Source organism: Orycteropus afer, unplaced genomic scaffold, assembly GCF_000298275.1.
Source record: "Orycteropus afer afer isolate SDZICR_OR568_19922 unplaced genomic scaffold, OryAfe1.0 scaffold00510, whole genome shotgun sequence".
NCBI lineage: Eukaryota > Metazoa > Chordata > Mammalia > Tubulidentata > Orycteropodidae > Orycteropus > Orycteropus afer.
Genome location: NW_006922097.1, coordinates 1,914,649 through 1,927,637, shown reverse-complemented (window position 1 = coordinate 1,927,637; position 12,989 = coordinate 1,914,649). Strand labels below are relative to the sequence as shown.

Genomic DNA, 12,989 nt, shown 5'->3' with positions numbered 1-12,989 from the left:
GTGGAGATATTACACATTAGGATATTCATTATTCTCATGAAACAATGAAATAACAGTAGTTCTGTGGGTGGTGCAAATGTTTGCACAGGACTAGTAACCTAAAGACTGTCGGCTTAAACCCACCCAGCAGCACCACAGAAGAAAAGCCTGGCAATCTACTTCTGTACAGATTACAATCAAAAACAAAACAAAACAAAAAACTTCTGAAGCAGTCCTGCTCTGTAATACATAGTGTCACCATGAGTTAGAATCAACCCAATGGCAACATATAGTTTTTAAATAATAAGATCCACTATCCAAATGTTTGGGATTATAAAGAGGAAGTGTGGCTTTCAAAGGAGAGTGATTCTCGGGGCCTGGGTGAGCCATTAAGGAAGGATTTGGGAGGCAGGATGACTTAAATTGGGCTTGAAGGACAGGCCAGGTTCTAGAGAGGAGCAGAAGAGTGGAGAAGAGGATGTGGAATGAGTTTAGTGTCCTCCCAGGATGATGCACAGACTACAAATATTGAGGCTGAGTGTTCTGATTGGGAAGGACAAGTGAGAGTGGGAAGAGAAGTGTGGGCCAGAGACATCTCTAAGGAGTCAAGATTCCTACATGGAGACAAAAAAAAAAAAATCCTTCTCTCTCTCATACACCCAGACTACATTCTGAGCCAAGATGGAAGGCCCTTGGCTCAGGCATGCAATGATGGGGTTTGGGTGTGCTGCGGTTTTGTGTGTGGTGCATTTGTGTTTTAATGTTACTATGGTTTTGGGGTTTGTCTTCTCCTTTAGAAGTTACTAAAGGAGAAAACAAACCCCAAAATGAGGGTACTGTTGAAACTTTTATTTTTTACTTATCACTGTTATGCAGCAGGAGACAATTTCTTCCAAAGAGGGCTGATTTTAGCATTTTCCATCCTTTATTTTTCCCTTGTCCCTTCATACACCCTGACTTGATGCTTCTTTCCTACACAGGCCTGACAGAGGGGAGAACAAGCAGGAAAGGGGCTGATGTTTCCTGTGCACATGCCAGCTTGTTTTTTCTCTGGCATTTTTGGGTTCCTATGTGTGGCCCAGGGAAAATAATGGTGACCTCCCTCCTAGGTATCTGCCTCCTCTCACCACCCAACCTGCTCTCTGCCAACCTCCCTCAAGGATTTCTGTCAGCTTAAGAAAGAACTGTTCTGGATGTTGGGGAAGGTCTTCTATAGAGGCTTCTGTCCCACTGCAGCCTCCTCATCCACTGCAGTCTGGATGTTCCTAGCTGCCCGGAGCCCAGACTTGATGGCACTATCTATCCAGGCATGGGGCAGGCAGGTATGCTCGCCAGCAAAGTGGATGTGGCCTTCCGGCTGGAAGAGCTGCTGTGAAAAGTCCGCAAATTGGTAGGGTGTGAACTCAGCAAAGGCACCCATGATGAAGGGATCCAGAGACCAGTGCTTGACCACAGAAGAAGGGCACATGCGCTGCAGCGTCTCCTTGGGCATCTGGTGCACAGCTGCCAGGTCATCCAGGATGATGTCCACCACCTCATCTTGATGCATGGATATGAAGAACATGGAATCATCGTCCACAGTGTAGGAGGCCAGCAGGACACCCTTGCCATTGGGCAGGCTGTGACTGGGGTAGTAGATGTAGCGGGAGGGCCGGTCAGTGATGGAGACTCCTCCCCGGATGCCATCACGCTCCCAGAAGGGCTCATTACAGGCCAGAATCACTTTAGTGGAGCTGGTGTAATGCAGCGAGCGGAGAGCATCCATCTTGTGTGGGGAGAGAGGTGGCTTAAAGGTGATGAGACGAGTGGCCTTGGCTGAGGCTGAGATGATGACGTAATCTGCAGTGATGGTGTGCACTGTCGAGTTGGATCTGCCCACATGGTAGGAAATCTGGACCTCAGGCCCATCCCTCATGATTGTCTCCACCTTGGATCTCAAATGGATGGTGCCAGGCTCCAAGCTGGCACCGAGGGCATTGGGGAGCTGGTCAAAGCCACCAGTGATCTCAGTAAAGCTTCAAGGGTAAAGAGAGGGGAGAGGGTGAGTGTGGAAGACATGTTAGCTAGACCAACATTTAAATTGGCTGCAGAATTCCTGGTCTGAAAGGGAAGAAACTTATTTCCTGCATGTAGTGCCTAAGGCATTTTACTTCTAACCAGAAGGCTGGTTGTTCAAACTCACCAGCCACTCCTTGGAAGGGGAGATTGGGTAATCTACTTCCATAGATATATCACCTCGGAAACCTAAGGAGAGGTCACTATGAGTCGAATGGACTCAATGGCAGTGAGTTTTGTTTTTGGTTTGGTGCTAGATACTTCCTATATATCATCTTCATTAATTCCTGCAAAGTAAGGGATTAATGTCTAAATTTGTAGCTCAGAAAACTGACACCCAGAAAGGAGAAATGGCTTGCCCAAGGGCACATAGAAATCTACCTCCATAACCCATGCATTCAGCTACCATGCAGTTCTGCTTTCCAGGTGGAAGGAACACAGGTTGAGTTGTGCACAGACCTGTGTTTGGATTCTGGGTTTGGTTCCATCCCTTGCCCAAGTTGTATGAACTTGGATAAAATTGGCTCAGAGAACATAAATGCTCTGAACCTCAGCATCCTCACCTGTAAAATGGCACTGTATAATATATATATGTTATAGGTGATCATAAGGATTAAATATCATACTTCTTACAAAGTGCTTAGCACAAAGTAAACAATAAATTGTAGTTCCCTTTCTCTGCTGAGTGTTGGAGGAGATGGCTCAGAACACACCCTAGCCCTGGCCCCAGATCACACTCACCTATCACTGTTGGAGACAATCATATCAATCCGCAGGGACTCCAGGAGGGACTTATAGTATCCAGCATCCTCATTCATCACATCTCCGATCATCTCTACTGCTCCTTGGCTCAGCATCCCTTCCTTCAGCAGGTAAGCCTGTGGGGAGAGGGTCATGGAAAAAAAAAAAAAAAAAGCCAGGCAGAGAGCCCAATATATGGGAAAGGGCTTCAGCAGGATTCTGGGTCTAGGCTCAGACAAGGGGTAGGGCTAGACTCCAGGAAGATGAAGGCTTTGGCAGTGGTAAGAGAGGGTCCTGGTAGGTAGAGGACAACCTTAGAGGGCCATTCCGAGCACAGACTCCCTCTACATATACCCTGAAACTTCTCTGCCCCACTTACCTTGGTGGAATAAGAATCATACAAGGATATCAGTTGACTGCAGTTGAATGTTTTCAGACTTTGTTTGAGCTGCAGGAGGGGAAGGAGCCTTATATTAGAGCCAAAGAGCTAGAGGCAGGACTCCTGTGTTCTCTATTGCTTTGAGAGAATGGGTGCAAAGGGTGTGAGGATGGAAGGATGGGGTAAGAGTGGTTCTAGGAGCCACTAAATTCTCCTCTTTCTCCAAGTATCTCCCCCTTTATTTAAAGACTTTTTGAAAACTAAATTTTTAGATGAAGAGGATGATCAACTTATTAATATAACTGGGTTATCTAGTGATTCTCTTTTCTTCTACTGTCATTGATCAAGCAATGGGCTATTGAACCCAAGGACAGGAGAAATGTTGGTGCTAAGTAATGGGATAGGGATGGCAACATTCATAGGGGGTTTGAGAAAGAAGGTGGACTAATAATCACAAGAGCACTGGATAGGATTTAGGTGACCTGGGTCCATCTGCTAATTTGCCAGGTGACCTTAGGCCAGACCCTGGAAGGGGTGAAGCAGGAGGCACCTTGGTGATGGACTGATGGAAGAGATTCATAGCACTCTTGCCCTTCTCTGTGGGATTGACAGAGTAGCCCAGGAGCTCTGGGTTGGCTTTGATCTCCCAGGTGCGATAGCGTTTCTGGTTGATGAGGTACCAGGTGTTGGCATCATACTGGATGAACTTGTTCAGCTTCAGACCAAGCTTCTTGATATAGGTGTGGACGAGCCTGAAGCAGACACAGGTATAACATGAACCCTATCCCAATGATACCTCATTTATGCAGACCTGACATTAGAAACCATTTCTAGGAAAGCTTTGCCCAGAGGACTCAGACTAAGTACTTCCTTAACTCTAACCTAGTTTTCTGTTGCTTCAGCATTAGTTTTTTTTTTTTCCTTCTGTTTTGCTCCAGGGGACATAAAGGGTGAGGAACTTATCCATCATTTAATACAGATCCTTTGTAAATCCCAATTTATGGAATTCAAATGTAGCAATGGAGACCCTTTGTTTCAGACATTTGAATTTCATTTGTCATTTCTAAGTAAGTTTGAGGCAATATCTAAAGACTCCTAGTTTGATCTGGTTCACTTGGTTTTTATTGTTTTTGTTAATATTTAGGAGAAATCTTAGGTTCACTTAACACTTAAGGCAAAAGAAGTCGTAATTATGGAGGCATGCAGGACAGCAGGCTGGGAGGTCTCTTTTCTCTTGGAAGCCTCAGAACCAGGAGCTGGGTCCTCTTCCATGAGTTAGTTCTGGCTTAGGGTTAAATATAGTTTTATGCCAGGCCCCTCTTTGACTTAGAGAAGAAGCTTTGTCACATTCTCATAGAAGACACCTTGGCTATCTATGAGTCTAGTTTCTCCATTTATAGATGGGAATAATAAGGGTATCAAATTATACAGTTGGTTACAAGGATCAAATGAAATAATGCCCATATATTGCTTAGCATTAGGACCTGGCACATAGTAAGTACTCAACAAATGGTAGCTGCTATTAGTATTATTTTACAGCTTAATGTGATATAATTGACATATAAGAAACTATCCATGTTTAAAGTATACAATTTCAAGAGTTAATTGTATTAGAGCTATTAGTTTGGGATCTACCAGTTTCTCTGTGACCTTGGCTGTGAGCCTCAGTCTTCTACTCCGTTAAATGGAGACATGAGACTTAGACCTGATGTGCAGGATTGAATCACAGAAAATAGTGGCTCTGAAAGGGTTTTGACATGATGGCAGTTAGGTCTCTCCTTCTTCATCCTCTTCCCTCCTACTTACGCTTTTGTCCATTCTTTTCCCTATACTCACTTGTGGGATTCTGGGATTCGCATGGGACCCAGTTCAAAGTACCAGCCCTCCTCCTCATTCCTGAATGTGTCCACTCGACCTCCAATGCGGTCATTGGCTTCCAAGACAGTTACCTGGAGTCCAGAGAAGCTGACGTCATGCCCAGAGCCATCCTCCCCCTTTTCCCTACCATTTACCCCCACCCCCCACATGCTCTACCCTGGAATTTTCGGCATTAGGCCCCTACATATGCAGGGTAACCAATTGGGGATGTTTTGAGGACAAAGGTCTTGCAGTAATATAAGTGATGAAAGGCCTTGCAGGTGGGCAAGAGACAGACCACCTGTTAGCCCTTACCTGTTAGCTTAACTCTTCTCCACTTTTGTTTTCACTAAAACAAAGTCACCAGTCACAGTTAAGGTCAAGTTTCACTGGTGAATCCAGATTTTTGAGGAACAGTAAGTAATTAAGGGTTAAGAGACTCAGTAGGTTATGTACAGTTGGCAAGAGTCAGCAGTAACCCGTCTCTTTCTTTTTCTACCCAAAGAAGCAAACTAGAAGGCAAATGACTAAGATCCCTCCAAAGCCTCCTCACCTGGTGCCCAGAGTCCTGCAGTGCCTTGGCTGCTACCAGGCCTGACATGCCAGCTCCCACGACTACCACACGCTTGGGCAGTGGGGAGGTGTGGAGCCCCTTCTGAGCCATGAGGAGGACAGACTCGTAATCGGGATCCTGGAAGCACTTGGCCAGGTCCTCAAAGTAGCCAAGGCAGCTGGGGGTGATTAGCAGGAGTTCCAAGATCAGGATTCCTAGAGGCAGAGAAAGGAATAGGGTCTGCCTTTTGGGGCACAGACTCTGTACCTTATTCTATCCAGAATGAGCTTGGCTGTGCAGTGAATGTGGTCAGGTGAGTCAGGTCATAATGGAAGGTCAGGACAGGGTCTGGTGAATGTGTGGCTCAGTGTGTGTCCTTGTGCCTATGTCTATGTGGGGAAATGGGTGATTATGTTGTGTGTTGTATGGATATATGTGAGAACTCTGGAAGTGTGTTACTTATGCGTTTAATGTGTGATTGTGAATCAGGAACTGCAAGTTCATGTATGTGCATCGACTGTAAGCTCATAAATTTGTGCAGATCCATTTTTGACAGTCAACATGACTGCTGCTGACTTTGAGTATGCATGTGAGCTTGTCTGTGAATATGTAATGTGTAAATATGATTCTGTGTGCATGCCAGTTTGTATGAGAGACAAACTGTGATGTTAAGTTTCTGTGGTTGTGAGTTCATGGTTGTTGACTTGTATAACTGTTCATTGCCTGTGATTGTTTGTGAGGGTGGGTTTGTAGAACAATGTGGGTATTGAATAAAGAAGTATGAATCTGTGTGGGAAGGCAAGATGGGGTGTAGAATTGGTTGTGTTTTGGCCTGAGTTTTGGAAGAATGAGGGTGATGGAACATGGGGCTTGGCATGAGATTGAGAGAGAATATAAGGGTGGATGGGAGAGTTTGAAGGTATCTAGTTCTTTGGGAATGTGCACATTTTTTAGTGTGTATGTTTGACTGTGTGTGACTGTGTGTGTGTATGTGTGAAAGTGAAAGTATGTGAAGGTACATTTCTCTAGGGTGTGTGTGTGACCTCTGTGTGATCACCAATGACCTGTGGGATCATGGCTGTCTGTTCTCCAGCCTCCCTGTGTTCCCTACCCCCCAGAAACAAAACAAACAAAACCTCTCTAGGTAATTCTAATATGTAGCCAAGATTGGAAACCATTGCTCAAGTAGTTAATATGTAGGATGCAACAATTTCTAAGTTATTTATTTTTCTTCTCCACAGTTAAATGTCCCCACATGCAGAGAAATTCACCTGGAAATATGAAACAAGAGACTGTATGGTTTCCTTGATATCACCCGCTCCAGGAACTGTGACACAGTGTACCCCTTCCACTAGCCTTAGGCTTTTTTGGCAGGTCAGAACCTCTTAGTACAGTGCCCCTCTTTGAACAGGAGGGACAGTTGAGGCTCACCAAGGGAAAGGAATGTTCAAGGGCACCCAGTGAAGAGAGGCAGGAGACCTAGCTTGTTCCCAGTGCAGGCCCTTCCCAGTGCCAGTAGAGCCTTCTGCAGGAAGACTCCTCAGAAGGGAAGAATATCCATGCCCCATGGGAGAGACCCCCAAACATCACCCCCTTGCTCTATCCCCCAGACCTTCCTCAACCTCCCTAACCCGATCTCCAGCCCTGACAGGTTTTCTCATCTCTCCAAATTATCAGCATCATGCATTAGTCCCCATCCTCCTTCTCCTTGAATGGATCTCTTCCCCACTCAATTCATTCTCAAGACTCTGGGGATGCCCAGACCTCTATGACTGCTGCTTGACAAAGATCCAGCTGTCAAGAGTCTTGGGTGGAAGCCAATTCCACATTTACTTCCGATTGTATTCTGGTCCGTTATCTTAATTGTTACAATAATCTTTATGGTGATCATGCCCCTTCTGGTTCATCCCAGAGGGTCCAAAACGGATTTTCGTGTTTCCCATGAATCAGGCCACCTTCCAGATGACTCTCTGATTTCCAATTCCCAAAACCCCGGTTTTCCTAGAAATCCCCATGATGAGCCAGGGCTGGAAAAGCCCCTGGGAATCCTAAAGACATTGAGAATTCATATTGGTGGAAAGATCTCATGGCTACTCAACCTCTTACAATACCAACCCCCGCAACACAACATAGAAAAGGGATTACTCCTGATAGGAAAAAACCTTGGCCTAAGTGGCTGCCTCCTACAGTTAAGCCTCCTTTTAATGTAGCTTATAGAATTAATGGTAGACTTTGGTATCCTCCTTGGGGAGGGCAGCCTAAACCTTTCCGATAACCTAACCTTCCCCTTCCTTATACTGGGGCATACATAGAAAGTAAAAGAATGGTGTGGATAGATGGAAAAAGAGTTCCTTTTAACTCTCTCCCTTTTCTTAGAGAGACTAAAATGATCAGGGCCTAGATGTAAAACTACTGCACAGAGATATACTCTAATCAAGCAATGGAACAGTTATTTTAAGAAACTAAAAGGCCACAAGTATATGTTGCTGGATTATGCAGACCCATCTGTACCCCCAGACTGGTGGTAATTCAGAGAATAGTGCCAACCACAAGGTTGGGTCACATGTTCTGGCCCCATGTTGTATTCTTCACCCTGACCATTTTTTCATGTTTTAGTTAACCTCATTGTCTAGCACATTTTATTTTTATATTGTTAATAATAGATAAGTTAGATAAGATAAGACATAAGTTTAGTTTATAGGTTTAATAATAGTTTTATAAGTTTTGGAGAGTTAATAGCCCACAGCCATGTACCTAGAATTGTGGGTTTGTCATTTTGCTTTGTCATTTGTAATCTGCAATTACAGTATAAAATAAAGAAGGCCACCTCACTATATGGGACACATCTTCATCTTGTGTGAGTGTGTCTCCATCATCTCGCCGACGCCACCTCTCCCTCCAGAGACCCACAGCTGAGGCTGGACCTTGGCAAAACTCATCTCCATTCTCTTGACTAACTTTTGACACCTACCCCACTGGGTGTGTATGAACCCACCCCTACCCCAATCTAGTTCCTATCCCCTGTCTCAAGCCCCAGCCACCTTCACTGTGCATGGCCCTAGTCCCAGACTCATCCTCAAACCCATCTCAACCCCACTGGGCTATCTCCATTCCCTAGTCTACTCTCTCTTCTTTTTTCAGTGTCTTCCTTGCGATCCTCTCAGACCTAGTGGAACTATGCCACTTACCCCTCATCTTGGCCATGGCTCTGCAGTACATGCTGAACCTTGAGCAACTCCCTGTCTTTTTATGAGGAGCCAGCTCCACCCCAGTGGTAACTGGCCCTTGTCCAGCCAGTCAGCCCCAGGATCCTGTTGGCTGGACTCAGCAGAGAATCCTTGTCCTCAGAGTCTGGGATGGCAGGTGGAATGACCATGGTGACTCAGTTCTATCTTCAGCCTTATATTCTACATACCCATCTTCTTATTGACCCATCTCTCTTTGTAAGGAAAACACATTTTCTCAGATCAGATCCTAGCACCTACACACCAGTGGGGAGGAAAAGTAGTGGGAGCCAGGTGCAGAACATCTCACTTCTTGAAACTTTCTGTGAAAACTTCCCAGGAAGGGGTAAGGGTTGTCACTTGATGCCTGGGTTGGTTTAAATGTCCAGAGTCTGAGCTCCAAGCACAGGCCAAAACATCTGACTGTACCCATTAGAAATTGTCCCAGTTCCCATCACTGCCTCACTATAGAGCCTTTTGCTCCCCTGAGAATCTATTCAAGATGGAAATTCTGGCTAGGAGGTCCTATGGAGAACAGTGCTTTCCCTACTCTTCTCAGAGAGCTCCTCTGGTAGAAAGCGTCTCTGTTTTGGCATATTTGCATTTGTGTCTCTTCCCCTTCCTCTAGGTCCCTCAGGGCTTCCTTGATGGGTTTCTTTGGCACCATATCACTTCCTCTGGGGAACGGGGCCAACTGGCTGTGGTGCCAGGCCAGCTCATTGTTCTCTGTGTGCAGTTGGGGTAGACAGGCAGGTAGGTGAGAGGAGTGGGCAAAAAGCCAGAGGCATGGTGCTGGGGAAGGGGGAAGGAGAGGAAGCAGGCAGGGGCACCCAGCAGCCAAGATACAGGACCCAGCTCCTGGGGAGCCAGGGGTAGGCATAGGGGAAAGGGCACTAGTATTGGAATTGTACAAAGTTAGGTATGAATCCTTCTCTGTCATGTCCTATCGGTTTGTCTTAGGACATAAGACTTATACCTCTCTAAGCCTAGGTCTCCTTATCTGTAAAATGGGGCAAGAATACCTTTTTCACGGGGTATTTCAAGGACTGAGATGATATGTGAAGAGCCTGGTACAAAACTTGCACTTAATGGGTACCTAAGTTGGTTTCCTTCTCTCCTTTTGGAGCTAGGGTCAACTTTAAGACTAGAAAACACACTAACTGTGATGTCTGTCAAATTAATTCACCCACCCAGTGTTGCTGGGAGGTTAGCTCAGAGAGCGCTACTGTGTGAACTGCTAGACTTTAGACACAGGTCTGGGACTCTCTCTCTTTTTCTGCACCCCCACCACCGCCCTTTTGAATAATTTCTTTATAGAGATATAATTTACTTATCATATAATTCACCATTTAAAGTGAACAGTTCAATGATTTGTAGTATATTCAGAGTTGTGCAACCATTACAAGTGTAGAGTATTTTCATCACCCCTAAAAAAATCTCTGTACCTTTTAATCATCACACTCCATTCTCTCCATTCTCTTCCAGCTATAGGAAACCATTAATCTGCTTTCTGTCTCTATAGATTTGCCTATTCTGGTCATTTCATGCAAGTGGAACCACACAATATGTAATTTTTTGTGTCTGGCTTCTTCCACTTTGCATAATGTTTTTGAGATTCATCTAAATTGTAGCATGTATCAATACTTCATTCTATTCTATTGCCAAATAATATTCCATGGTATGGATGTACACATTTTATTTATCTATTCATTAGTTGATGAACATTTGGGTTCTTTCCACTTTTTTGCTATTATGAATGATGCTGCCTTGAACATTTGCAACAAATTATTGTGTTTTGTTTCTCTTTGATATATATTTAGGAGTGTCTGTCTTATGATAACTGTATGTTTAATCTTTTAACTCTATGTTTAATTGTTTGAGAAACGGATGGACTCTTCCAAAGTGGCTGTACCATTTCACATACACATCATCATTGTATAAGGGTTCAAATTTCTCCTCACCCTAACCAACACTTGTTATTATCTGCCTTTTTGATTCTAGGCATCCTCGTGGTTATCAAGTCATACCTCACTGAGGTTTTGATTCACATTTCCCTGATGGCTAATGATGTTGAATATCTTTTCAGGTGCTTATTGGCCATTTGTATATCTTCTTTGCAGAAATGTCTATTTAGACACTTTGCCCATTTTTAAATTGGTGTAGTGCCTAAGGTATTTGACTGCTAACCAGAAGGCTGGCAGTTCAACCCCACCAGCCACTCCTCAGAAGGAAGATGGGGCAATCTACTTCTGTAGTGATACCGCCTCAGAAACCCAAGGAGGGGTCACTATGAGTCGGGTCCAACTCGATGGCGCATAACAACAACATTATTGAGTTGTAAGAATTCTTCATTCTTACACAGAATAAGTTTGTTACATATAATAGTTTGTTAAGTATTCTACACACAAGCCTCTTTTCAGAGGTATGACTTGCAAATATTTTCTCCATTTATTGGGTTGCATTTTAACTTTCTGGATGATGCTCTTTGTAGTATAAAAGTTTTAATTTTGATTAAATCCAATTTATCTATTTTTGTTGTTGTTGTTGCTTGTGATTTTTGTGTCAGATCCAAGAAACCATTGCTAATCCAAGGCCATGATTTACTCCTATATTTTCTTCTAAGAATGTTATAGTTTTGTCTCTTACATTTAGGTCTTTGATCCATTGTGAATTAATTTTTGTATGTGAAGTAAGGTAGGTGTCTAACTTCATTCTTTTGCATGTAGCTATTCAGTTAGCCCAGCAACATTTGTTCAAAAGATCATGCTATTTCCCATTGAATTGTCTTTACATCCTTGTCAACTGAGCCTAGATATGAACTTCTGGTAAGATGGCAGAATAGGCAGACAAGCTACACAGACCCTCTTCAACAAAGAAAAGAGAGTCCAGTTGACACAGATACAGAAGACAATGCTGGAGCTCCGAGCTTTGAAAGGAAGGAAAAGAAGTGAATTAAACATCACCTAGCAGAAGAATCTGAATGAAAACAGTGAATAAGGAGAGCTTATTCAAACAGCTGTCTGTTAGCTGTCTTGATGGCATGGGCAGTTTGAATATTTCCAAGTGGTATTAGGACCTGAGAATTAACCTAAAAATTAGTCCTGCTCACCATGGGCAGCATGGATTACTTCACTGGTGGCTGATGACGAAAAAGAGAAACAGTAAAGAAGGAGATAAACTGAACTGTGGACTTTTGGCTGTCTGGAGGATGCAGCCATTTTGAATGTTTATAAGCAAGAGCCATTTTGGATATTTAAAACAACAATGTTCTCATTCTTTTGGGGTCTATCCCAAACAGGATAGACCCCAAAAGAAAAACACCAAGACCTATCATCATCAAACTCACCAAAACCAAAGACAAAGAAAGAATCATGAGAGCACCATGGGAAAAATGAAAAGTTACCTACAAGGGGCAACCAATAAGACTAGGCTCGGATTTCTCAACAGAAACCATGCAGGTGAGAAGACAACGGGATGGTATATATAAAATACTGAAAGAGAAAAATTTCCAACCAAGAATTATGTACCCAGCAAAACTGTCCCTCAGATATGATGGTGAAATTAGGACATTTCCAGATAAACAAAATTAAGGGAATTTGTTAAAACCAGACCAACCTTACAAGAGATACTAAAGAGAGCCCTTTGGACAGAGAAGCAGCAACAACTAACAACAACTGAACATTAACACACATGATGATATAACCTAGAAACCAACCCAGTTATGAAAGTATCCAAAGTAAATAAGCCTACAAGATTGTAACAGGGAACCAGAGACACCAACCGACAAATGAGGACAACTATAAACCAAAAAGAGGGGAAAAAATCTGTGTCATTACAGAACTTCTAGATGGTAGGGAATTAAAGACAACTACAAGATAGAATGGACTGTTCTACACTTGGGAAGAAAACTATAAATCACAGGGTAACCTCAAAGAAAAATTATAAACCTTCACATCAAAATAAAAAAGAGGACCAGCATAAATACTCAGTAAATGCTAAAATGGTAGTAATGAAAGAAGTGATAACATGATTCATAAACAAAATGAGCTCAGCATAGAAAATTATATGGAATAAAGAAATCGACACAATGAAAAAGCACATGACAAAAATGACAGCAACAAATTCATATTTGCTGATAATTACATATCTGGCAAGGGACTTATCTCTAAGATTGATGGAAAACTCCAACACCTCAATACCA

The 12,989-nt window shown here is 43.4% G+C and overlaps 1 protein-coding gene across 1 annotated transcript; it reads right to left on the bottom strand.

Moving 5' to 3' along the window:
• Nucleotides 1–1,189: 1,189 nt before the first annotated feature.
• Nucleotides 1,190–8,783, bottom strand: LOC103209670 (L-amino-acid oxidase-like). The gene is made up of 7 exons (XM_007955575.1): nucleotides 8,753–8,783; nucleotides 5,565–5,779; nucleotides 4,991–5,103; nucleotides 3,705–3,906; nucleotides 3,155–3,223; nucleotides 2,776–2,912; nucleotides 1,190–1,994 (listed from the first exon to the last, which is right to left on the bottom strand). The coding sequence occupies exons 1-7, from the start codon at nucleotides 8,781–8,783 to the stop codon at nucleotides 1,190–1,192; spliced, it is 1,572 nt and encodes a 523-aa protein (XP_007953766.1).
• Nucleotides 8,784–12,989: the final 4,206 nt, after the last annotated feature.

What these genes read in the sequence shown, in the direction of transcription:
- LOC103209670 (XM_007955575.1), bottom strand. Translation starts at nt 8,783, where the DNA reads ATGTACTGCAGAGCCATGGCCAAGATGAGGG. An exon ending in CGAATCCCAGAATCCCACAA is followed by an intron (nt 3,907 to 4,990) that starts GTGAGTATAGGG and finishes TGTCTGCTTCAG; the next exon opens with GCTCGTCCACACCTATATCA. An exon ending in ATTGTCTCCAACAGTGATAG is followed by an intron (nt 1,995 to 2,775) that starts GTGAGTGTGATC and finishes TTACCCTTGAAG; the next exon opens with CTTTACTGAGATCACTGGTG.